Source organism: Camellia sinensis, chromosome 4 (assembly GCF_055761805.1).
Source record: "Camellia sinensis isolate YWXY chromosome 4, ASM5576180v1, whole genome shotgun sequence".
NCBI classification, from domain to species: domain Eukaryota; kingdom Viridiplantae; phylum Streptophyta; class Magnoliopsida; order Ericales; family Theaceae; genus Camellia; species Camellia sinensis.
The window spans coordinates 85,134,583-85,161,833 of NC_138964.1; the positions used below are offsets into that span (position 1 = coordinate 85,134,583).

At 36.3% G+C, this 27,251-nt stretch overlaps 1 protein-coding gene across 3 annotated transcripts in view; it reads left to right on the forward strand.

The window, feature by feature from the left end:
- The window catches only part of LOC114315782 (histone acetyltransferase HAC1), a 42,776-nt gene extending 15,834 nt beyond the window's left edge, over positions 1 to 26,942 (forward strand). For 2 of the 3 annotated variants that reach the window (XM_028262388.2, XM_028262389.2), the window contains exons 15-18: positions 10,843 to 10,921; positions 11,057 to 11,449; positions 25,676 to 25,893; positions 26,031 to 26,942. In XM_028262388.2, coding sequence (XP_028118189.2) covers positions 10,843 to 10,921; positions 11,057 to 11,449; positions 25,676 to 25,893; positions 26,031 to 26,145 — 805 coding nt within the window. In that variant the 3' untranslated portion in view covers positions 26,146 to 26,942. Of the gene's footprint in view, positions 1 to 1,498; positions 1,806 to 10,842; positions 10,922 to 11,056; positions 11,450 to 25,675; positions 25,894 to 26,030 lie in introns of those variants that run through there. The other variant, XM_028262390.2, reaches the window with a different exon arrangement.
- Positions 26,943 to 27,251: the final 309 nt, after the last annotated feature.

Consider the following 27,251-nt stretch of genomic DNA (forward strand, 5'->3'; position numbering starts at 1 on the left):
TTCTCCCTCTTGATTCCTCTCGTCTCTTTCTCTGATTCGAGTTCTCAGATTAACAGATTGGTGTACTTCTGGTTACCAACTTGGGTTATTAAACCCTATTTTAGGCTTATTTCAGTTTGACCCAGCATTCTTTTATTTATTATACTTTGCCCCATCAGTCCTCTTCTTTACTTCTGGTTCATTACAATGTCGGAAGATAAAATCCAAGCTATTAAATGTAAGCTTACAAGTGACAACTATGCTTATTGGTCTAGTGTTATGAGAAATTTTCTTCTCAGTCGAAAAAAATGGGGATATGTTTCTGGTTCTGTTCTTCGTCCATCAGATCCCAAAGAAGAAGACTATTTGAGTTCCTGTGACACTTGGGATTGTGATAATGCTCAAGTTTTGACCTTGTTCCATAACTCTGTAGATGACTGGATCGGGATGATGTTCTCTAAATATAGCACTGCCAAAGAGGTGTGGGATTACTTACAAAGTTGTTTATCAGTAGTCCAACTTTGCCAAACAGTATGAGTTGGAAATAGCTATTCAGGGAGCTCGTCAGCGGGATCTGTCTATTCAAGACTTCTACATTGAGATGACAGGCCTCTGGGACCAGTTGGCTTTCATGGAACCATCTAGCCTCAAGACACTTGACGCTTATGTTGAGTTTCGGGAGCAAGGTCGTTTAGTACAATTCTTAAAGGCTCTCTCCCCTCAGTATGAGGCTATCCGTGGTGGCATCCTTCATTGGTCTCCTCTCCCCTCTGTGGATGCTATTGTTCGTGAACTCCTCTCTGAGGAAACCCGTCTTAAGACGGCCAGTCAGACTCTGTCTTCATCTGACTTCTTGGCTCCTACTCCGTCTCCTTTGCTACCGAACCCCCCATTTTATCAGCTTCAGGCCAATGCAAAATCCAAAAAGGGGCCACTAGCCTCTGATGAGTGTGCTTTTTGCCATCAAAAGGGCCATTGGAAGTACAACTGTCCCAAGAAGGGCTATTAGTCTGCTCAGTCTTCTCAACCACAGTCCTGAGGTCCTGCTCCAAGTACTTTTCGCCCTCCTGCTACTTATACTGTCTCTGCCCCGGTTTCTGAACCTAACTTGGCTTCCTTGAGTGCTCAAATTGCTCAGCTTCAGCATCTCTGGTCCACCTCTCAGTCATCTTCCTCTGCTTCTGCTCTCACCTCTCCTCATTCAGGTTTGCTTGGGTCCTCTTCAGGTATTCCTTCCTCTGTCTAGCTTTTTGATTCTGGTGCCTCTCATCATATGACTCCTCACATTTCCTTACTCCAAAACTGTATCCCCCTTCCCTTTCCTATTACTATCAATACTACTAATGGGTCTAGTATGTCTGTCCTATCTATTGGGTCGGTTTTACCCACTGCTATGTCTGCTGTTACTATTCCCTCTGTTCTTTTTGTTCCTCAACTGTCTATTAGCTTGCTTTCTATCAGTCAGTTTGATGCTTTTGGTTTTGATGTTATCTTTTCTTCTTCTGTTTGTTGTGTGCAGGATCGGGTATCCAAGAAGCAGATTGGGACTGGCCGTAGAGTTGGAGATCTCTATGTGGTGGAAAGCTTGCATTTTCCTCAGTCTACCTCCCCCGTTGCACTTTCATCTTTTCAGTTAGATTCTCAGTCAAGTCAGTTTTATTTGTGGCATTCTCGTTTAGGTCATTTGTCTGTTGACCGCTTGCGGCCTTTAGCTCAGTCAGGATTATTGGGTAAAGTTTCTCCTAGTCAAATTAATGAGTGTCGAGGGTGTAAACTTGCTAAAATGACAGCTTTACCTTTTAATAACAGTACTTCTATTTCTGCTACCCCTTTTTCTTTTGTACATATTGATGTCTGGGGACCTTCTCCTATTCTCACTAAAGGGGGTTCTGCGTATTATGTGTCCTTTGTTGATGATTGTACCCGCTATACCTGAGTTTTTCTTATGGCTCAAAATCTGACTTCTACCAAATATATTGTACGTTTCAGTCTATGATCACTACACAGTTTGGGGGCGACAATTAAAATACTTCGATCTGACTTGGGTGGGGAATACTTTAAAACTGAATTCTGTGAGTATTTGGCCAAATTGGGCACAATTCACCAAACCTCCTGTACTGATACACCTGCCCAAAATGGTCGTGCTAAGCGTGAACACCGTCATCTTCTTGAGACAGCTCGATCTCTTCTTCTCTCTACCTCTGTTCCGACATCATTCTAGGGTGAGGCAGTTCTTACCGCTGCTTTCCTCCTTAATCGCATGCCGACTCCCTTACTCTCTAGTCGATCTCCTTATGAGGCTCTGTATTCCCAACCTCCCAATTATTCCCTCCTACGTGTCTTTGGGTCTGCTTGTTTTGTCCTCCTTTCTCGTAAAGATAGAACCAAATTCAGTGCCCGGTCTGTTTTGTGTGTCTTTTTGCGTTACAGTCTTATTTAGAAAGGCTACCGCTGTTACGATCCTATCTCTCGTCGCCTTTATGTCTCCCGTCATGTTGCCTTTCTCGAACGTCTGTCTTACTTTCAGCTTCCCCCTCTCATTGTTCCAGTTTCCAAAAAGGATTTGGTTCACATTGACCCATTTCCTTCTGAGGTCTCGTCTGATGAATACATCTCCACTGTTCCTCCTGAGCTTGTTCCATCTTCTCCTCCTACTTCACCTCTAGTTGTTTCATCCTTCTGCTTCCGACTCTGCTTTGTTTCTAAGATGTACATCGGCTGGTTTTGTTGCTCTCTTACTCTATGTGGCTGATATGATCATCACTGGCTCTGACTCTTCTGCTATCTCTGAGGTTAAGTAGCATCTCTTCCGCACCTTCGAAATGAAAGATCTGGTCCATTACGGTATTTTTTTGGTATTGAGGTTGCTTCTTCTCCAAAAGGCTGTTTTCTGTCTCAGGCCAAGTATGCTAATGAAGTCATTCACCGTGTTGGTCTTACTGATACTAAGGTTTCTGATACATCTATTGAGCTTAATGTGAAGCTTAACTCTACTGATGGTGTCTCTCTAGATGATCCCACTTTATATCGCGAACTTGTGGGTTGTTTAGTTTATCTGACTGTCATTTGCCCTAATCTTGCTTATGCTGTTCATGTGGTTAGTCAGTTTGTTTCTACTCCTCGCTCTACCCATTAGGTTGCTTTGGTTCGCATTCTTCGCTATCTCAAGGGTACCATCTTTAAGGATTTACTGTTGTCCTCTACTTCCTCTTTGGACTTGGTGGCCTATGCTGACTCTGATTGGGTTGGTGATGTTACTGATCACAAGTCTATGTCTGGTTTCTGTATGTTTCTTGGTGATTCCTTGATCTCTTGGAAACACAAGAAACAATCAATCGTTGCTCGTTCTACTGCCGAAGCTGAGTATCGTGCTATGGCTCATGCCACTGCTGAAGTTGTTTGGCTTCGTTGTCTCTTGTCTGATTTGGGTGTCTCTCAGTCTTCTCCGACCCCTCTCTATTGTGACAACCGCAGTGATGTTCAGATTGCCCATAATACTGTTTTCGATGAGCGGACAAAATATATTGAGATTGATTGTCATTTTGTTCGTCAGCATCTGCAGTCGGCCTCTATCTCGCTTCCTTTTATCTCTTCGGCTTTGAAGCTTGCAGACTTCTTCACCAAGACTCATACTACTGCTCGGTTTCGGTTTCTTCTTAGCAAACTCTCAGTGTTTTCTGCTAAAACACCTTGAGTTTGAGTGGGGGTATGAATATATTGTGAATCTTAATCTTAGAGTCCTATTAGAGGAGTGATTGTATTAGAGTCCTATTAGAGGCTTGATTGTATTAGAGTCCTATTAGAGGCTTGATTGTATTCTCCTATTTGGTTTAGGAGTTAGGGCGGAGTTAGGGCTATATAAATCTAAGGTTTGGTTGTAATCAAAGATACAAGTTGTATATACAATTCATCTAGAAATCTTATACCAACAACTTATAAATATGTATGCATTTTCATTGTAATCTCACTATGGTCTCTTCACTTTCTATTGTGACAATCAATCCCATAGACGAAGTCAAGTTGCAATGTCGCCCTTCTATCGATCTACGGTTAATAAGGCTAACGGAACTTGTCATGTGAGCCAAACATAAAATTTTTATGGTCTCATTACCACCCTACACTTTCTTCAAAATCTCACTTTTGTCCCTTCACTTCTAATTTTTGCCAACCTCAGTAATGGTAGACGGACTGAAGGGTGAGATTGCAACTTGACTTAAAATGTGAATGTTGACTATCATAATTGAAAGTGAAGGGGACCAAAGTGAGATTGCCGTAACAGTGCAGAGGTGGTAAGCGTAATTAACCCTTGTTTGAAACTGTGTGTGATGTCTTGTGTAACTTTTCCTTATGGGGCAATTGCTATGGTGGGATTCTAGAGCCGTTGATTTCTCATTCTTTTCTCCCCTTCATCTTCCACATCAACATTATTCTCGGGTTACATGCCCCATAAATCCTTTTTTAGCTCCAAAAGCCTACTCGCCCAAATCAACCCTAACTCCTTCCCCTACCCATTGACCTCAAATTTAACCAGTAAAACCCTATTTTAACCATTATTTACGGCCTCAAATAGCCTCTATTCTGAATTTTTTGCATCCTGAAACTTTCTGAAAACTAAGCCAAAATTCATCTATTCTATTTAGAAACTCTGATGTCGTCTTCTACCTTATAGAACCCTAGCCCCAACTTATTTTACCCTATGGAAACATAGACACACCACAACTCCTGTTGTAGGCAGCCCCATTTACCTAATCAGTCCTACACTATGAAGCACCAACACTTCAAAAACAAGTGCTGTATCCGTGTCGGACACGTTGGGGACACACGGACATGGCGGGGACATGCATGGGACACACGACATGGCATATCTCTTTATTTAATTAATTTATTTTCAGGGGACACATGAGGGACATGCCAAGTTGTCTTTTTCCCCATTTTATTTAGCGTTATTGATGAATGTTGAATGTTTATTATATTATTCTTAGATTTGAGTACTTAATAGATTATCTATAAAAATAAATGTTAATTTAAAAGTGTTTTTAAAAAAAAATTAGAATTAGTTTTTGTTAATAATAATTGTTTATGGATGTAATATGAATCTAGATAGCAAATAAAAATATATGAAAGCATATTTTATTGCCGTGTCCCCCACCGTGTCCGTGTTCCCATTTTTTTTTTTTTGAAATCGCCGTGTCCGTGTTTGTGTCTTCATCTGTATCCGTGTTTGTGCTTCTTAGGTCCTACATGAATATCATTTGTAGTAAACATTGTTAGGTGCCATAATGTTGATCAGAAACCATTACAAACATTAAAATCAGACAAAATAGGGTCAAAATATGCATTCCAATGAATTTTTAAGCATATGCTGTTGCTTCAAAAAAATACAAGGAAAATAATTACAGGTATTGCTACCCATGGTTTGATGGATGTATTGACTTGATGTCCATTGGACCAAAATAATGTAAATTTGTTGATTAACAAAAAAAAAAAAAAAAAAAAAAAAAGAAAGAGAAAAAAGAAAAAAGAAAAGAGAAAAAATTATATATATGTAAATTTGTTGATTAATAGACAAAAGAAAATAACAATATTTTGGTTTGTTTTTCTGGAAAAAAAAATCATATTTGATAAAAATAAATATCAAAAAAATGTTTTTAAAATTTTTGAAAGTATTTTTGGCCTCCCAAAAATTTTTGGTAAAAGTAAATGTTGTAGAGCAAAACATTAATTCTAAAAGGGCAAGGGCTATGTATTTGTATCGGATACCGATACTTCTTGGATACTCGCAAATACATATCGGATACTTATTAAAAGTATTAGATACTTCTTAATTAATTTTTCATTAATTTTGAAGTATCAGATACTTCAAGTCACATATTACCGTAATGAAGTTAGAATTGTAGCATTTCTTGCATAGTATTATAATATAATATAATTGCGAGGATAATATAAGAATATTTTTCTAATACTTTGTTTAGTTCTTTGATAAGAAGAACATATAGTGAATTAAAGTAGTATAATTTGTCAAATTGACTTATTCTTATTGTATCATGTATGCCCCTTATAACTACATAGAAATTAAGAATTAGAAAGTAAAATTAGATTAGATATCGTTGTTCTATTATTGTGATATATACATATTAGACTTGATGTTGAAATGAAATACTTGTAAGACTTTTTAAAACTAAAAGAAGTAAACTGGCTACCAACTAATACCTAATTCTTTTTTTCTTTTTTTTTGGCTTGGAATTAATACCTAATTCTTAAAGATTAGTATAAGACTATTAATTTTTTTTACAAATGTACCCTAGCCGTACTTGTATTTTTTTTTTTTGAAAAAAAAAAAAATTTATCGTATCACCGTGTCCGTATCTCGTATGTAGACATAACAGACTAGGCTTTTATGAAAGGGAGCCACTATTCCTACTTTACTTTGCTCTAAATACATCCCTTAGTTACTATTCCCACTCCATTTTGTTCTAAATACACTCCCTTCTATGTAAAATAAGGACAAAGAAGAGAGTGTATTTGGAGCAAAGTGAAGTGGGAATAGAGGCTCCCTTTATGAAATGTTGCTTTATATCAGTTAATGGTTCTTGAAAGATAACATGTACATTCTTTAACCTCACTTTCTGTCACGACCCCAACCCACCCCTAGAGGTTAGAGTGGTGACCGGCCAGTAATCATAGATTACCTATGGCTTCAAAGACAAAATTTCAAAATATTTAAATAATATCGAGTTTGAAGCGGAAGCAAAACAAAAATAAAATTGTCTATTGAATGCATGATAAATTGAAATACTAAAACATTTCATATAACACTTTAATATATATATACACAAATGCATATCTTATACACCTCAAATCATACGTATAAGACTTTGACAAATAAAGCTTAACAAGCTTGTCAAAATCAAAAACAAAAACCTTAATACGGAGGCACATCTTCGGATGGCTTGACAAAACGGTGAACTCCAAAGCAAACTTTAATACTGATCTTCCTGATGCTCACCTACATATATATAAGGGAGAGTGGTGAGTTAGAGCCCAGTGAGTAATACAAAAATAAAGAGGTTAATGAATGAAGTCCATCATAATATAAAACATGTTTTACAATTCAAAAAAATGTATTTGCCATATCTTACATTTTCAAATGAATCATATATCGAATTCAAATCAAACATTTTCCATATCAAAATCCATTAATCATTCATCATATGTGGTACATCGAATAGAGTAACAATTGGACACAAAGGCCTAAATCAAAAGGACCATGAAGGTCTAGCAAAGGGACCATGAAGGTCTAGCAAAGGGACCATGAAGGTCTAAACGAAGGGACCATAAGGTCTAGTGAAGGGACCACTTGGGTCAAATCATTAGAGATCTTTGTCAATCCAATAATCGAAGGGCCATGGTATTGTTTCCCCCAGGGGAGGGCCTCACTAAAGGATGCCACAAATACATTTCAAATAAGACATTCATTCATTCATATAAAAATAACATTTCATAACACCATTCATGTAAACAATTTTCAAAACACATTTCGAACATATTATAGAGATATTATTTATAGTGGGCTTGAACGAATATTACCCCTCGGATGTCCAACCTACACATAGCACACAAACATACACATCGAAACATTATATTATTCTCTTGATCTAATCGAATCTTACTTCTCTTAGTCTTTCTTCTCAAATAAACCGAATTCTTAGTTTGCTTCTTTAACCAATTAACTTGTGTTGGTTCTTAGCTTATTAATTCTAAATGAGGCTTAACTCATGCTTAAAGATGCTCAGAAAGAGATGATGATGAAAATATAAACTTAAGACAATTTTTCAAAATATGCTGAAACAGAGTAGCACGGGTTCTCAATACTTTGGTTTGTAAAAATAGATTCTGGATGGTCTCAATGTTCGCTCGGGCAGTGACTTTACCACTCGAGCGGTCTGTAATTTTTCTCTATTCCGAAAATCAACAAAAATAATTTCCAAACACATTTTCAAAACTTGAAGTCTTGCATGGCTTGATTATAAACACATGAAAACACTTCAGAAAACCTAAATATTTGATCAATTTCAAATCATTTACATTAATACTCCTTTAATTTCAAAATTAAACTTAAAATATTCATAAACTTATGATTTTTCAAAACTTTATTCTTCTTCCTTTGAACACATGAATTAAATCTTCAAAACTTTTAAAAACTTATGATGCATGTAAAGATGGAATTTCACTTCATGAAAAATAACAAAAATCAAACTCAAATAATAAATTACAAAATCAATCTCTTAGAATTTGAACTTAACTCAATTTTTAACGCAAAACTTAATTTATAGTCATAGATATTCTAAAATATGTTTAAATTAAGTAGAACTCTTAAATTACATTACATGCATGGATTAAAGATCAAAATCAAACCAATTCCTAATTTTCATTATAAAATCAAAACCTTATCTAACTTCATGATTACCTCCAAATTTCCATGAACTTGATTTTTATAAAACTTTTCATTTTTCTCTTCAAAATATGAAATTGAATAGTTCAAATTCTTCAAAATTTATGATGCATGTACATATAAAACTCAAATACTTCGTAGTGTTCAAAATCAAACACAATTTGATGATATTTTAAGATTAATTTCCATATTCATTAACCTAACTCAATTTTCTTCATCTTCTTGCTATTTTTTTTAATTACATGAAATTAAACTTAATTACTTCTTAATTTCAGCTTTTAGGTGACTTATCTACAAGATTCAAGTTTCAATTTCTTACCTAGGTTCTTCAATTTGTTGAGTCTCTTGATAAAGTTTTGAGTTTCTTCTTCTTGTCTTCAATTTCTTTGTCTCTCTTTCTGTAGATTTCCAGCAAATACAAGTTGAACTCTCTCTCTCTCTCTCTCCTATGGTTCCTCCAGCTCAATAAAAGGAATAGGCTTCTATATTTTACACCACTTTCTGATTTCTTCTCCCCCCCCCCCCAAAAAAAAAAAAAAAAAAATTCTAGAATTCTCTGCAACTTTCATCTTTTATAATTAAGTAATTGAGATTAGGATTAACTTAATACATAATTACCATTAGCTCAATTAAACACAATTTAATCTTGATTAATTATAAATCCCACATAACTTAATTAATCCCAATTAAGGCCTCGTTTAGGAACATGTTATTTTAGTAACTTTTTGATTTTTTATGAAAAGATGCGCAGAAACGTAGAGAGTAATGTGACAACTTATAGTATTTTTTTGATTTTTTGGCTAAAATGTATAGTTGACACACGAGACCTAAGGCTTAATTTAATCATATTTAATTTTATTAATCTGAATCAAATTTTTAATTAAACTCTCATATGATTCTATACAATAAACTGAATCAATTAAAGCTCGTCACTTATGGTTTCTTAAATCATCTAGCCTTTCAATTTCTGATTCAAAATAAAATCTCCTAATAAACGAATCACTATATGAATTCTAATTTAGTAATCATGTCTAGTTCCAATCAATTAGAATTAATTCTTAATTCTTATTATTAGATTAATCTCAATTTTTATTTATTTATTTATTTTTTGATCAGAAAGAAAGAAATTTCCAATATTGAAGCCAAACGGCACTTACAAAGAGGAATCCATCCAATTTATAAACTTACACCAAGCAAAAAAAAAATTAGATCAGAAAATACACAAGAGTAAAAACTATGAAAAATGCAGACGCACAACCTGTGCTTGTGCTCATGCTGTGAAGCAAAGGTCAACACAATCGGCCATAGAGCATGTTTGAGATAGATTATAGGCTACAACCATAGAGTGGGTAAGTCACAGCCTAGCATCAATGGACTCCAAAAAACACACCCAAACCAAAAAAACAAAAACAAAAATGAAAGACACAACCTCATACCCGAAGAAACCGGCCGGATCCGTGGAGGTGGCCAGATCTGAAGCAGATCTGGCGGTGGGATGGAGATTACGGCTATAGTGAGCAATGGACGAGGAGGAACATGGCCGATTTACCACTGGCGAGACGGAGGACGAGCAACACAACAAACTTCCACCATGGGGGAAGAAACTCCTCACAAAGAGGGAGATGTTGGGAAGAGAGATCTCCTAAGAGTTATTGAGCAGAAACAAGAAGGAAAGAAAAGGAGGAGAGAGGAGAGGGGTGGCCGGAGGCCGAAGCTCCCTCCCCCTCCCGTACAAAAACCCTAAGAGAAAGAAGGGGTTAGAGAGAGAATGTCTCGTTTTTAGAGAGAGAGAGAGAGAGAGAGAGAGATGGTAGATTAATCTCAATTAAGCTAATTTAATTTTACGTAATTTCGTTAATCTTAATCGATTTTTCGACAAAATGCCTAAAATGTTCTTCACGTCAAATTAATGCTATCAGGCTTCTCAATTAATATTTCTAAGGTTTATAAACGTTTCAATTTCAAGTCTGCAGTTATTCCTTGGCTTAATTTGATCCACCAGGATTACGCAAACGTTTTAAAATTGATCTAATTTTTCCTTAATTTTATAATTCTTGACACATGTATTTCCTTCACATTCCTAACCAATTGTATTCATTTCTAATTAGTTTCTATTCTCTAATTTTCATTTCTATTCCTTGATACTTTAAGGTACTGAAAGTCAACTAAATATTTTTATATATGTTAAAATTAGTTTGACAAAGGAATTCATGTGTTCTTAACTTATTAATTATGCTCTTTCTAAACATTAACTTATCCATTTTATATAAATTAATATAATTAATTTGGCTTAAGTCAATCAATGAAGGATAATAATATAATTATCGAAATTGGTATAACTTGGGGTGTTACACTTTCTTAGTGACTTTGATTACAATGTGCATTTGATGTTTGTGCTTCTGTTCTTACAGGTGTTATGAAACTGAACAAAAACTTGAAGAGAGAGAGAGACATCCCATCAATCATAGGGATAGACACATGCTTTATCAGGTAAGCTGTTCTAGCCGTGAGTTTTTACTTTCTGGTTGATGTTTTAGGAGCCATTCATTGAGTTCTATTTATTTATTACTTCATGGATATTTTGTCACTGTCCTGATTGTGAAGTGAGATGGATAAATCCTGCAGGTTGAAATCAATGATGTACCTCAAGATACGAAGGATAAAGATGAGATTCTTGAGAGCGAATTCTTTGATACAAGACAGGCATTTTTGAGTCTTTGTCAAGGAAATCATTATCAATATGATACACTCCGCCGGGCTAAACATTCTTCTATGATGGTACTTTACCATCTTCACAATCCCACTGCTCCTGCATTTGTGACAACTTGCTATATATGTCATCTTGATATTGAAACTGGTCAAGGTTGGCGATGTGAGATTTGCCCCGATTACGATGTATGCAATTCTTGTTATGAAAAGGATGAAGGAATTGATCATCCTCATAAGTTGACAAACCATCCATCGATGGCCGATTGTGATGCACAGAACAAAGAAGCTAGGCAACTACGAGTTTCAGAGGTTTTTTTTTTTCCTTAAAATAAATTAGTTTTATTTTCCCAGTTTCTTTTTGTCATTCTGTTGGCACTTGCTACTGTTTGTGGTTTGTTCTTTTCCCTTTTTGTTGGGAAATTCTTGTGTCACGAGCCAAACTCCATCTTTTGTTGATTTAGGACCATGACCAGCCAGTAGCACTTGCTACCTTTGGCCTATTGAACTGGATGGAATGCGAACCTGAGCATCATCGAAATCATAGATAAAAAGAGCATATGAACATGCTAATATCATGTATTCTATCCACTTGTCTGTCGTTTAACTTCGCCTTAACATGTATCACATCTCCCATATCTTTCATATTTTTGATAGACTAAACAAGAGGACTGTGTTGACCTGGTCTCCTTGAAAGATTCTAAGGAAAAGAGAAACTGTATATTCAATTATGTGTCCAATAGAGAAGAATTACATCAGTATTTATAGCCTAGGATAACCTTAAAATAGAAAAAGAAACAAGCATAATTCCTAGAATAGAACATTGGATAATATCTCTAGAATATCTATGATATCTACAAAATATACATAATATCTAGAGAATGTGTTTGGCCAAAAAACATCGAGAGTTTGTCTAGAAGGATCCGGAATCGAGCAATAGTGCGAGTCATCATGAAGAAATCAGCAAGTTGTAGAATTGAAGTGATGAAGGGAAGATAAATTGATCCAGACTAAAGATGTTGATGGATGAAGCGACAATCAATCCCAATGTATGTCTTCCTCTCATGAAAGACTATTATGGACAATGTGGATGGCCCTTTTGTTGTCATAGTAAGGCAAGGTTGGAGAAGACCAAGAAACTCCCAAATCGGACCGAAGGCAACAAAGCCTTATAATCTTAGCAGTAGTATGAGTTATAGCACGGTACTCAACCTCAATAGTAGAGTGGGAACCAATAGTTTGTTTTTTGTTTTACTAGGAAATGAGAGAATCGCCAAGAAACATTCAGAAGTCAAAGGTGGACTTACAATCAATGACACTACCAGCCTGATCAGAATCAGAATAGGCCTGAAGTTTTAAAGAAGCGGTGGAGGATAACAGTAAGCCTTGGAATATAGTACCTTAGAGATAGTGCAGCAGTCTAACTGAAGCAACCTAGTGCGTGGATCGAGGAGTAGAAACAAAATGACTGACCACATAAACAACATAGGCAAGATCAGGGAGAGTCACAGTTAAATAGACCAAGCAACCCACAAGTTATTGATGCGAAGGGATCACCCTAAGGAACACCATCAGTAGTATTGAGCTTCATATTAAGCTCAATCGGGGTGTCAAAAGTCTTAGTATTGGAGAGACAGGCATGATGGATAAGCCTCATTAGCGTATTTGGCTTAAGAGAGAATATACTTTTTTAGTGAAGAGGCAACCTCAATACTAAGAAAATAGCGCAAAGGACTTAGATTCTTTATCTTGAAGGTGCGGAAAAGATGTTATTTGACCTAAGTAGCAAAAGGGTAACAAAGTAGAATCATGGGCACTAGGATGGAGCTCAAGTTGAGTAACAATAGTCTGAAAGTGGTTGTACCAGGCATGTGGAGATTGCTTCAGACCATAAAGGGCATGGAGAAGATGACACACTTGTCCAAAAGAATGAAGTAGACTAGAAAGAGAACATATGTAGACCACTTTTAAGAAAGGCATTCTTGATGTTCATCTGATAAAGAGGTCAACAACGGACAATAGCCACATAGATCAAGGTATAGGAAGTGGTCATCTTGGCTATAGGCGCAAAAATTTCTCCATAATCAAGGCCATACTTCTGAGAGAAACCTTTAGCCACTATGAGAGCTTTGTAACACTCTAGAGATCCATTTGAATGAGACTTGACTTTGTAGATCCACTTGCATCCAACCAAAATTTTGCTAGTAGGCAAAGGCACTAGCTCCCAAGTAAAGGTCTTCTTCAAAGTAGACAGCTCATCCTTCATAGCTTGGACTCAATCAAACCTAAATGAACAGAGGTCAAAGTAGAGGTCAGAGTAGATGGCTAGTTAGAGGACATCATGTGTTAAAACTGAGCAATCTGAGCATAGCAAATTCAGAGTCACTGGGAGAAGATTGTCCAGACTGACAACCCTTCTTGGGCAGTTGCACTTTCAGTGGCCATTTTGATGGCGGAAAGTACACGTCCTAAGAGAGCTTGGACTTGGGCTTTTTGGTAATCTGAAGCAAATGAGTGGGAGCTTCTATTTGCACATCTCCATTTTCCTCTTTGCACACACTTAATGATAATTATTTTTATTATAATTTTATTTCCAAGTGAAATTACTATTATGGACATCATACACAATTCAAATAAACACATTCGGAAGTTGAATATTGAAAAAATGAAAAAAAATTCGAAATTCTACTTCCGAACAAATTGTTTATTTTCAGAATGCTACTTCTAAACCAATTATTTATTGAAAAAGATGTGTATAAAGTATAATGGGTGTGTGCAAATAGAAGCTCCCCAAATGAGCACATAGAGTCGACAACAGGAGAAGCTGAGTAGGAACCAAGAAGACATATGGAGACAAAACCTAATTGACAGTCTTGAGCCGAGGTTTCTTCGGAGAGGAGCTCACAAACAATAGCATCTACAGAGGGGAGAGGACATTAGTGAAGGATGCCACCATGGATGGCCTCAAACTGGGAGAAAGGATCATAAAAAACTGCAACAAATAGCCCTCTCAAAACTTCAAATAATCATTTAGCGCCTTGACGCTAAGTAGTTCCATCAAGGCCAATTGATCTCAGAGACCAGTCATCTCGATATAGAAGTCCTAGACTGTGTTACATGGACTTGCCGATTTTAGCCGGAGTATTCGAGTCAACACGATACAGCACAACACGAATACGGGTGCGAGACTCGAGTCGGACACAACCTTGTGACAGACGTGATTGACCATAGATGACGAAGACGGAGGAGGAGGAGGAGGATCAAAGATGTACCTGTTTGGCATTGCTTCGAAATCGCGGATGATGAACTTTATAGTTTCTTTGTTGTAACGACTAGTGGCTAGGGATTTTTTAAGATTTGTGAACCCTTTTCAGCTTTATTTTGAATAGGCTAGGGTATTTTAGTATTGGATTAGAGGTTTATGAAAATGTGTATATTTTTAATCCCAAATACTTGGCCCAATATAATCCAATATTAAATAAAAATGTTGAGCTCTCATTAAGAAAAAAACCTTCATCACCATAAAAGAATAACTTGGGCCTTATTAAATCTTATGTGTAAATTATTCTTTAAGTCTTACATAATTATTCTTTAAAACTCATCATATATTTTTAAATATATATAAATAAATGTATCCTCGTACCTGTATTCAAATTCAACTCTTAAGACACATATCCGAGCCTAACACTTTTGCCGAGTCCATGTAACATAGGTCCTAAATGGACTTGTCCCGCTAGCGAGCACTCTAAATAGCATTATCAAACTCATACCGCTTGGCAAAGTTAGACTACTGATAAACTCCAAGTAAATGGTCCTACACCTCATTTGCAGTAGTGTACTGAGAACATCATTCCAATATGATTTGCCACATAGTTGTGGAACCAAGTCAAACTTGGGAATTATCACAATCTCAAGCTTCGCATGCAGGGCTAGATACCCCTTTCTTAGGATCCTATGGGCAAGGTATAGAATCAGAAATATAACCCCACTTCTTGCAACCAAGAATGAAGTTTTTCATAACACTGGGCCAACAGGTGTAATTGGCGCCAATGAGTCTGCAACTGCTGGCCTGAATCTTGTCATCTGATATTGTGAGAGAGCTCAAACAAGGGGAAAAAAAAAAAAAGAATCAAGAAAGGGGTTCAGCGTAGGGTCAACTAGGGCTGAAAATTGTTTGGTTTAGGGTTGGACAAAGTCAAAGGACATAGAGAATAGCGTTGGGATTGACTGTGAAGAATTGCGGCGGACTAGGAAGGGTCACAGTGACCTTGTGGTGGTCGAATAAGGTAGAACTAGGGCTCGGCGGGGCTGATGGTGGTCAACTGGCGCAGGGGAAGGTGTAGTGGCATTCGGCTACTGCTCTTAGAGAGAAGAAGCAGAGACGAAAAAATAAAGTCAGATTGTCAAAGGTGCTGAAACAGAGACAACTTAGGTCTATGGTTTTTCAGAAACCTAATACCTAGAAAGTTTCGGAGGAAAAGAGAAATCGTACACTCAATTGTGTGTCTAATATAGAAGAATTACATTACTACATATAGCGTGGGCTAACTTTAAAACGAAAAAGGAAATAGGCATAATTCCTAGAATATTACACAAAGCAATCTCTATAATATCTACGATATCTACAAAATATACATAATATCTAGAGAATATACAAAGTTTTAGAAGGCTTTACTGTGACTTGCCTTGAGGCTAAGGTAAAGCTCATAAAGACTTTGATTTTTAGGTTATACTCTCCAAAGGGTTGCGCATCATAGTTTGAGGCATGCACCTTAGGAGTGCCTTGTATGCCTTTTGTGCATAAGTATATGGGGAGTACGCATATGAACAGATTGCCTCAGGCTCTTGTTAAACTTAGTCTAGTAGATGGTTGAAACATAACAAAGCAAAAAAAAAAAAAAAAAAAAAGATTCTTTATTGCAACTATATTCTATATGAGTAAATGACCAATCAAGGAACAACACAAAGTTAGTGCGAAAGTGAGAAGCTCAATCGCTAAACTAAGAATGTCAATTTCATTAATGAAGGCAAGTTTTCTTCTCTATAGTGAAATGTTCAACGCCTTAAGAAGAAAAGTATTTACTCCTTTATATTTAGTTTTTTTATTATTTTAAATTAATTAATTTATTTACTAACCATTGAAATTTAAATTTTGAAATGCTTATGCCTCGTTGTATCAGGGATAAAAAGCCCTGAGTTACACATTCGCCTTTAAAAACTTTGTGAATATCTCAAACTCCTAATCATAGACAGACAATGCCACTATTGATGTTCCAATAGTCAATGTCTGTGGGGCTAGATGCCCTAGTTGGATGATACATGGGATACACTACATATCATACAAGGCGGATCATTCCATATAACTTGAGTCTCGTATACTGAAGTTTAGATATCCATATCAAATAAGAAGAGCAATGAGTATAATCATTTGCTACCCTACTTGTTAGCCCAAACATATCATATACATGAGACTCTAGAGCATATCATATTCATATGGTTTGTAAATTGTATGAATCAAGATTACTTTTCATGAAAAACAAGCATAATGCTCTGATATCAAAAAATAAAAGATTTTACAAATTATTCACAAATAGAACATTTTCTAGAATTAAATGCGAACATTATGATGCAATAAGAAGCTCAATGAAGAGTAAATTCAAAGAAGCGACAATATTTGAAAATTGGAACGATTTCAAAGAGAAACTAATAGGAACCATACATAATCATATTTCTAAGATTATTAGTTTTATTTTATGATTATTTTTATGTTTTCTAGGATTTTTAGGTTAGGAGCATTTTGGTAATTTTCATATTTGCTAACATGGGATGTAGGGGTTGCGTATTGATTGTCTAGTGGGTCAAGTTATTTAATTAGTTTTATTTATGTTTCTTAGTTGCTCTTAAATTGGCTTCGGAAGTTTCCTTTTTTTTTGTTCTAGCTGGAATAGGAAGTCTATAAAGGCTATGTAAAGTCATATAATGCTTCTAATTCAACAAAGTTGATATTTTAGAGAATTTTAAGAACTTTGAAGCTTTCTTATGTATTGTGTGATGCAATCAAACCCTAGGTGTCAGGCCTAAGTGTTGAATGTATAGATGAGGAGAAGAAGAAGAAGAAGAAGAAGTTGCAGAAGCATAACGAGAGAGAGGGAGAAGCTGCTGTATATTATTTGATTAAAAAACATAGGGTTTCCCTCATACACACAACTATTTATAATAATAAGAATAAGACATAAAGACCAAACTACTCCTAACACTTAACACTCCTCCTGAAGTTGGTGCAAAGATGTCTCTCATGCTCAACTTGCAACAATGGGGTGAAAGACCTTACTACTAAGACCTTTAGTAAAAACATCCGCCAGTTGATATTCAGACTTAACAAAAGGCATACATATCACGCCCTTATTCAATTTCTCCTTAATGAAATGTCTGTCAATCTCAATATGCTTAGTCTGGTTATGTTGAATAGGATTGTACGCAATACTAATGGTAGCCTTGTTATCGCAATACAAAGTCATGGGATCACTCAGTCAAGCCCTATATCACTCAACAAAGATTGAAGCCACATCAGTTCACATGTTCCATGTGCTATAGCTCTGTATTCAGCTTCAACACTAGATCTGGATACTACCGCCTGCTTCTTACTCAGCCATGTGACTAGATTTCTCCTTACAAAAGCATAGCAACCGGAGGTAGAACGTCAGTCATCTATAGATCCTGCCCAATCTGCATTGGTGAATGCTTCCAACCTCAAGTGACCATGATTAAAGAACAAAATTCCTTTTCCAGGGACATATTTAAAGTACCTCAAAATGTGATAGACTGCATCCAAATGAGTTGCATGAGGATCATGCATAAACTGACTCACTATCCCAATTGCATAGGCAATATCTGGCCAAGTATGAGATAGATACATCAGTCTTCTCACATGTCTTTGGTACTTTTCCTTCTCCACAAGCTCACCAACCCCACTACAAAGGTGATGATTGGTCTTAATCGGTGAATCAACTGGTCTGTAGCCCAACATGCCCGTTTCCTCAAGAAGATCTAGAATGTACTTCCTTTGAGAAATAAAGATCCCTTTATCAGATCTGGTAACTTCAATTCCAAGAAAGTACATCAACGGACCAAGGTCTTTGATCTCAAATTCCTTAGCTAAACTGCATCTTGAGATGAGTCACCTCCTCCTCATCATTACCTATCACAACTATGTCATTCACATATACAATAAGCACTGTTACCTTATGTACATTGCGTTTGACAAACATGGTGTGATCTGCATTGCTTTGCTTATACCGAAATCCCAGCATTGCCTTTAGGAATCTACCAAACTAGGCTTGAGGAGATTGTTTCAAACCATACAAAACCTTCTTCAATCTACAAATCTTTCCAACTGTAGTATGAGATGAGAATCCTGGAGGTACATCCATATATACCTCGTCCAAATTCCCATAAAGAAAGACATTTTTCATATCTAGTTGCTGTAAAGGCCATCCTAAATTAGCAACATGCGAAAGAATAGCTCGAATGGAATTCATCTTCGCTACAAGAGCAAAAGTTTCTTGATAGTCTATTTCATATGTCTGGGTAAATCCGTTGGCCACTAGTTTTGCTTTATACCGTTCAATCATCCCATCTGCATTGTGCTTAATGGTGAACACCTACTTACATCCAACTGGTGTTTTTCCATTAGGAAGAGACACCAACTCTCAAGTGTTGTTTTTACTCAAAGTTGGCATCTCTTCTACCATAGCTACCTTCCACTTAGGATCATTTATAGCTTCTTTCCAACCCTGCGGAATACACACAGAAGAAAGAGACTAAACAAAGGCATGATATATAGAAGTCAGTGAATCATATGACTCAAATTTAGAAATGAGGTATTGAGTACAGGCTCTAATCGCCTTTCTAAGAGCAATAGGAAGACTCAAATCAACAGCAACAGGGCTATCAATAACTGGTGAAGAAATAGTTGAGGATCATTACCTGTAGAGTCAATGGAAACTGGGTATGGAACTGGCATGAGAAATGATGATTGACCGAGTGGCACAAGAGAAGTCTACTCTTTCTGACGCCGTGAATAAGTCTTAAGATCAGCTCTGTCCAAACAACCACCAATATCAGTCTCATCAACAGAACTCTTAGGCTCCCCCTTACCACAAATAGCAGCCCCTTGATTAGGAAGGAACAAAGACAACTCGTGCTGATATGAAGCCACCTCATCCGTAACACTCTCCTCCTGAGGAGATAGCAGAGGATTTGGGAAAAAAGACTCAGATTCACAGAGGGTGACATCCATACTAACATACAGCTTACGAGTGTGAGGGTCATAGCATTTGTAACCCTTGTAAGTAGCAGAATAACCAAGAAAGACACACCGGATAGCCTTAGCATCAAGCTTCTCACGAGTACGAGTTGGAGATGGACAAAACAAACACTGCAAAAAACTCGAGAGAGAAGGGAAGAAGTGCGATAAGCCACAGGAAGAAGTTCAAGAGGAAGTTGGAAATTGAGGACACTAGAGGGCATACGGTTAATAAAAAGAGTGGTAAGAACAACATTTCCCAAAAAAGATTGAGGAACTTTCATGGTAAACAAGAGAGAGCGAGCAACTTCAAGGAGGTGGCCATTTTTGCGTTCAGCAACTCCAATCTGCTCAAGAGTGCCAATACAACTAGTCTGATAAATAATGCCATGCTCCTCAAGGTATACCCTGAAAGCTCCAGCAAGATATTTATCACTCTGAAGAATTTTGATAGTAGCATTGAAGAGATTAGATACCATATTATGAAAAATTTTGAAGCACGAGAAAATCTCATGTTTAGTGCAAAGTAAAGAAATCCAAGTGATTCACTTTGTTTGTGATGCTTAGTGATTCTAGGAATCACTTTGTTTGTAATGCTTAGTGATTCCAAGGACAATGTCGAACTGATGAAGGAAAAAGTTTCTCTAAAATATGAAAGGAAAGATGCCCCAAACGACGATGCCACTGATGAAGAAGACAAAGAGAGGAGCCGGAAGTGGATTGAAGAGCCTGAGAGGACAAAGTTGATGGAGGAGGAACGGCATCCAGAAAGTATAGGCCACCTTGTGCTCTACCACTGCCAATCATTTTCCCCATAGCCAGTTCCTGAAAGACACAATGAGTCAGAAAAAATGTTATAGAGCAATCGAGTGAGAGCAGTTAGTAATGCTACTAACAAAAAGTAAGTGGAAAAATTAGGAACATGAAGAATAGATGATGGAGTAAGCAAAGAGGTGCAATGAACTGAACCCTTGGCAAGAGATGAAAGCTAACGAGAAGTATATGCCTTCAAATAATCATGTAGAGTTCCTTGAGAAACTTGTTAGTCCAAGATATAGCAAGAAGTGCCACAACACTCGAAATTGAGTTGTGGAAGAATCATGTCAAAAACTTGTTGAATTTAAACCTACTTTAAGGCCTATTATTAGGTAAGAAGTGCCACATCAATTAAGATACAAACAAATGACCCAGAAAATCTCAAAGATAGCACAAAGCCAAAGCACCTTGGCCCTCTTCGACCTGCCCAATACTTGAAATGGGCACGCCTTTGAAGAAGTATCTCTAGAAGTTGATTTTTTATGGGATAAAGTTTGACATTTAGTATCGTTTTGGGTGTCAGGGAATCCTTTGTTCAAAGGAATTACTCTTTTTTGATTGCAGCAGATTGGGTGTCAGTTTGTGACATGTAGTGTTTTTCATCGTTTTGGTTTTCGCCTCCTTTTGTTGTTTTTGTAAGTTTTAACTTGGTATTCTTTTTTAGAGGATGCCTTATCCTCCCTTCTTTTGGCTTTGTGCCTTAATAAAATCTTTCTTTGTTGCTGATCAAAAAAAAAAAAAATACACATAAGAAGTTGCTCCAAAACCGAGAGCTAGAGTTGAAAGATCAAAAGCTTATGCAATTGAAGCTACAAGTGAAGGAGAACAATCAAAATTTGCACAAGATGAAGGATAACCAGATTATGAAGGTTGAGAAGCCTCCAATTGAGGTTGGATGTATTTGTTACACGGTCTTAGGTAGAACTCAACCCCAAAAGCCAACTATTGAGGTGAGAGTGCCCTCACGCTTATATGCTTAAGATTACTTTTGTATTCAGGCAATGTGGGACTTTGGTTCACAATCTCCCTTATGCCCAACGTGCTCACTCAGCAGCACCTGCGGTGTGCAGGCTAGGGACACACCCTACCAATCCTCGGAGCTTTGATACTATGTTACACAATCTTGGATAGAACTCAATCCCAAAAGCTAGCTATTAAGGTGAAGGTGCCCTCATGTTTATATGCTTAACATTACTTTAGCACTTCGGTGATGTGGGACTTTGCTTCAAAGTATTGTCCTGGAAGCACAAAAAGTTGAAAGTAACAAATTGGATGACATTTGTGCCAAGGTAACTGCACTATTGGAAAATTCCACGGCTGGTCCTACATCTAATCTGTGCTTGGATGTGGCTAATTTGTTGCCAAAGTCCTCTGATGAACCATTGAAGACAATGAATGTTGTTGAACATCAATACTCTAAGCTGTTAAGAGTTACAAGTGGAGGAAGAGAATGGAAATCAAACCAAAATGATGAATGACAAAGATAATGAGGGTGAAAAAGCTCTTATTGATGGTTCAAAAGCACCCCAAAAAGATCTAATTATTACTCAAGATGATGATTGGTTCTAAAGAATTAAATCAGCTTGCTGCTGGTCCAGAACTTATTATGCCTTTAGAGGTCATGATATTGCAATTTGAGGTCTCCAACCCATAAAGTCACCTAGTGAATTTGCTTCAATCATAATCTGTGAAGTGGCCAAAACGGTATCGAAAGATGATCTTGTGTTGGGAAAAGAGAATAAAATGAAAGGCATCAAGATTGTTGGTGGGAATATCAAAGAAAGAAAGTAACTTATCTTCACTTATGGTCTTCACCTCCTGTCTGGCCTAGGAAAGGGTGGCTATCCGTGTACTTTTTGGTAATGATGGAAATATACTCTACTGCCGCGAAGGCGATAATGTCTTTCTGTGTTCCCGCACACATGGGGGGAATAAAATGACCCATTCGATTGCACATGGCCACACCATTAGAGTCTTTACCCAACCAGTGTCACCATCGGCATCAGACAGTAACCCAAGATGACCCCTTCAATACTTCTTTCGCTGTATACCCCCTTCATCGCTTATTCGGATCAATTCACAGATGTGTGCCCTATGCCAATTGACTTTGTTATTCCATGCAAATTTAGTGGCAGAATTGAAAAGTTTAATCTCTCGTTATTTTTCTTTTTATCTCCAACGAAGAAAAGATGGAGATAACTTGAAGATTTTAATGTGAAGTCGTCGTTGCAATTTCGAAGCTTGTATCTGTCTAAGATTATTAGTCTTATTTTATGATTATTGTATTTTTTTTTTTTTTTTTTTAGGATTTTTAGTTTAGGGTTATTTTGGTAATTTTCATATTTGTTCGGTGGTTAGAGTCCAAGATCTTTAATGCTAGCAATCATTTCGTTCATGCGTCATCACCACCCATGTATAGTTATGGTGAAAGTGAGGGTGAACTGTGTATACAATATGATGTATATAGTGGTGTGTATTGAGATCTTCATTTTGTTTTTTTTTTTTACTCTCTTAGGATAAAAAAGGAAGATTGTTGTGTGTTTTGAGTACAATATCAAAAGTTAAAAATAACAAAGGTGGAACTAAGTAATGGTGTCTATTGAGACAATTTATGGTGTGTAAATAGAATCACTCTGTTAAAATCAACCTATCTATCTATCTTTTGAAATCAATATATCTCTCTATCTGTTGAAATTCACGAAAATACTTATCTATTGAAAATAAGGCACATGTCACTCATTCAACAATTTATCTGTTGAAATGTGACATATGTCACTCATTTAACATCATATCTATTAAATATCACACATTTCTCTACTCACTACCACCACCTACTGCTGCCGACCACCGCCACTGTTGATTGGCTAATCAGCGGCGACTTTTACGATTAATTTTTTAACAACTTTTTTGATAACTTTTCCTGTTTATCCTTATTATCAAATAAGATTTTACCTTATATCTAATTCCTTGTATCTCGTTTGTAATAGATTTTTCACCAATTTTCTCTTATATTATTTATAATTAATTACATAGGCTTACAAACAGTTGATATGAAGTTATTTTCTCAAAGGATTGGTTTATTACAGGATTCGTTTTGATAATTCGAAGTATTTATTTTTTTTAATTAGTTTTTATTTATGTTTCTTATTTGGCCTTAAATTGGCTTGGGAAGTCAAAAGTATTTTTAGTAGTTTAGTTGAAATAAGAAATCTCTAAAGACTATACAAAGTTACGTAATACTTTTCAGAGTTTTGAAGCTTTCTTATGGATTGTGTGATGCAATCAAATCCTAGATGTGAAGCCTAAGGGATTTTAGGTTTGATTCCTAGACCTATCTTCTTCTCCATTATTTCTTTCTTAAATTTCCAGTGCTTTCATAGGCCCAGAACAGCCCCTTACAGTGCTTTCTTGCATCACATTATCCTACACGTACTTGCCTTGTGCTACAAGGTATTTCTATTTGCTATTATCTCCCTTCAACTGTTTCCATTCTTAGGTTATTTCCCAGTACAAGTCAAATACTTCATTCATAAGTCCAATTTGTATACATAGGTAGGGTCCAAGTCACTTAAGCATCACAAAAGTACAAATTGTTGCTGGCCGCTGGAGTGACTTGTAGGGTCGCTAGGACGACTAGACATAGAGAACACTTGCTTTATCAATTTGGGCTCATGACTAACATTAATATTTGATGTTGCAACTTAAAACAAGCGTATCTCTCTCATTTGAGCTCGGATTTTTTTCTGTGACCTATCATTGGAAAGGTATGGATGTCTACTTTGGTCTTGATCTCACTACAAAAAATTATATGTATAGAGTTATGGCCAGAAAAGCATGAACTGATCATGGGCTCTGTATCCAGTTTATTTCTATGAGTTTAAATAGTGATTGATAAACTTATCCCTATGAATTTAATGTGTCAAATTCCAAATTCAACATTAAATACTTGTTTTTCAAGGGTTTGACACTCATAAATCTCATTCAAGGGTTCCATAAGCATTATGAAACACCGATTTTAATTCAAAGATAAGAGTTTATAAGCATCTTTAAGTATTATTGTCATACTATCATATTCGGTGGAGGGTTTCATGTACACCCGAAACCTCTTAGTCTGAATTCTTCTCTTTTCTTCTTCATTCTCAGTCTCTCCTATCCTAACCCTAACCCTAATTTCTTGCACCTTACACTTTTCTAACATTAAAAGTTGTGTTTTTGGTTTAAATTCGGTGCATTATGTTTGTTCAAATATGTGGATCGTTCTAGTAGGTAGAACATGAATGAAATGTGGGTACATCACATGCTCTAAGATGTGATACAATAGGGTAGACTTGTATTCATTATACCATCAGAATTTAAGGTATTTTAAAGCATTCTTATTTTAACCAATTTATCAACCCAAAAAAAAAAAAAAGCATTCATATTTAACAATTAGATGGCTAATGACGTAGTTTGTTTTTTTTTTCCAATTTAATTATGTAAAAACACATTTTTAAGAGCATTATGGCCCATTTTTTTAAACATTTTGTCTGGCCAAAACTCCATTCTCCATGTACTTCAGTTTGTTATATCAGAATTTGTTTTTTTCCCCTCATGAGAAAATCTTTAAGGAAATAAATAGGGGAAAAATTGGGGTTATTTTGGATCGCTAAATTTACCATTTTGGCACAAAGTGGACTATGTTTCGGAATGTGCATTCCAAGATGTAAATTGTTAGGTTACTAGTGTTCTCTGGTAACGCTGGGTTTGAAGGCCTTTTAGCATGTAAAAAATTGTCTTTGTTGCTTGTGGGTGCTGAACCAAATAAGGCTTTTCTGTATTTCTAAGTGCATGGATTACAGATGCCAACTTGTTCTGGAAACAAGTGAACAGATTCTATTTTGTGCCCATATTTGGCTCTTAATATGGTACACAGTTAAACTACAAAAGCAATAACACCACCATTAAATTATGTTTGTTTCATAGAAATCATGAAATATAAACACAGGAAACAAAACAATTGTCAGATAGGCATCTAGTTATTCCAATTGTCCACAGCCAAGCACTCTATGGCTGATATTTTAACAATAGAAAGAACGTTTGATGGTTTGAGAAGTTTGGAATATGTGTTGCTATGTTGTTCTTAACTTATGATCAGTTCAGCATAAAGAATTATGAATTATAGTTTCTCTGTTTTTCACATACTGTAAGTTTTGTTGTTTTATCTTCTGTCACTCATCAAAAATCAAAAATTTCTCATCAGTGTTTTCAATAGTTTACATCTGTAGGTCAATTTTCCATGTACTTCCATTACCTGTTAAATCTTGTCATTTAAAGTGTTGTTAATAGAATGATTTTTTTTTTTTTTTTGAAAAAAAAAGTTTCATGTTTTCTACACAATGCTTGACATGATGATTTTGATTATTTTTTTTGATATGCAGCTTAGAAAAATGCTTGACCTTCTGGTGCACGCATCTCAGTGCCGTTCTCCACATTGTCAATATCCAAATTGTCGCAAGGTGAAGGGTCTTTTCCGCCATGGTATACAATGCAAAACACGTGCTTCTGGAGGTTGTGTTCTCTGTAGGAAAATGTGGTATCTGCTTCAACTTCATGCTCGAGCTTGCAAGGAATCTGAATGCCATGTACCACGTTGCAGGTTTGTACATCATCATTATCAACTTCCTCCCCCTTCCCCTTCCCCTTCCCCTCTATATGGAGGCTTTACTTATTAGGACTTGAACATGTCATAAATACTTTTTGTATATGATAGTGATTTTTTAAAAATAATTCCAGAGATTTGAAAGAACATTTGAGGAGGCTGCAACAGCAATCTGATTCCCGACGAAGGGCAGCAGTAATGGAGATGATGAGGCAACGGGCTGCTGAGGTTGCTGGCAATGCTGGATGATGAACCGCCGTGCGTTGTACATAATATATATATATATATCTATAAGTTGTACATGTTTTGCAGAGGACCTTCCAGTTAATTGTTTTGAGCAGGGCAGCAAGATAGCTGAAGGGGAGATTTTAGAAGTTTAGAGGGAGATTGCAAAAAGAAATTGCTGCACAGATTGGTTGGTAATCACCAGATAGTGATACTGATAGTGATAGTGATAGTGAGTAATTCTTTCATTGGTATCGTTTCGTGTATGGCTGGCTGGCTGGTTGGCTGGTCATGGGGCTCTCTCTCCCTCTCTCCCAACCCAAGGAAAGACTGAATGAAGTTTGTTGATCAGAATTAGATCAGAGCTGCCGCCTCAGCATCAGCATCAGCATCAGCATCAGCATCAGCAACAGCAACAGCAACAGCAACTGCAACTGCAACTGCAACTGCAACTGCATCATCCACTAACTAACTACTATGCCCTTTGGAGTGAAAATAGTAGTCCAAAGTGTCTTTGTTTTGTGGCCAATTTGGTGATTCTTTGATTTTATCATCCTCCTTTATCCAACCATCCGTGTGCTACATAGTTTTTTCATGGTCTGTCTAGGAATGTTTTTTCACATGGGGAATTTGGGAGGGAGGTAAGTTTTCAAGTCTCTGTTTTTTTGTTTGGGTTTATTGTCATTCCCTCCTAAAATCCCCTTTTGTAGATTGTCTTCTTATTTAATGATGGGAAAAAAAATAATGATAAAGAAACGTAGTGATTCTGGAACGACGATCAGTCGTTTATCTATTATTTATTGATTTTGATTTTGATTTTCTCTTCTGGAATTTACTTATTCAATAATGCTGCTGAGTGGTTATTTATTTCTATGAACGTTATGCGGACTTCACATTTCACCTTTCATGCGATAAAAAAAAAACTTTTAAAGATTACTAACTTTTCACCAATTTTTTCATGTTTTAAATTTGAGTAAGAAGTTTAATTTTATATGAATTACTTTAATTCATCATCAATTTTTTTATAATTTTTTTAAAAAAAATCTCTTTATCTCCAATTTTTTTTCCCGTTAAATTTATATATATATATATATATATAAAATCATTTTTAATATTTCATCTTTTTAAAT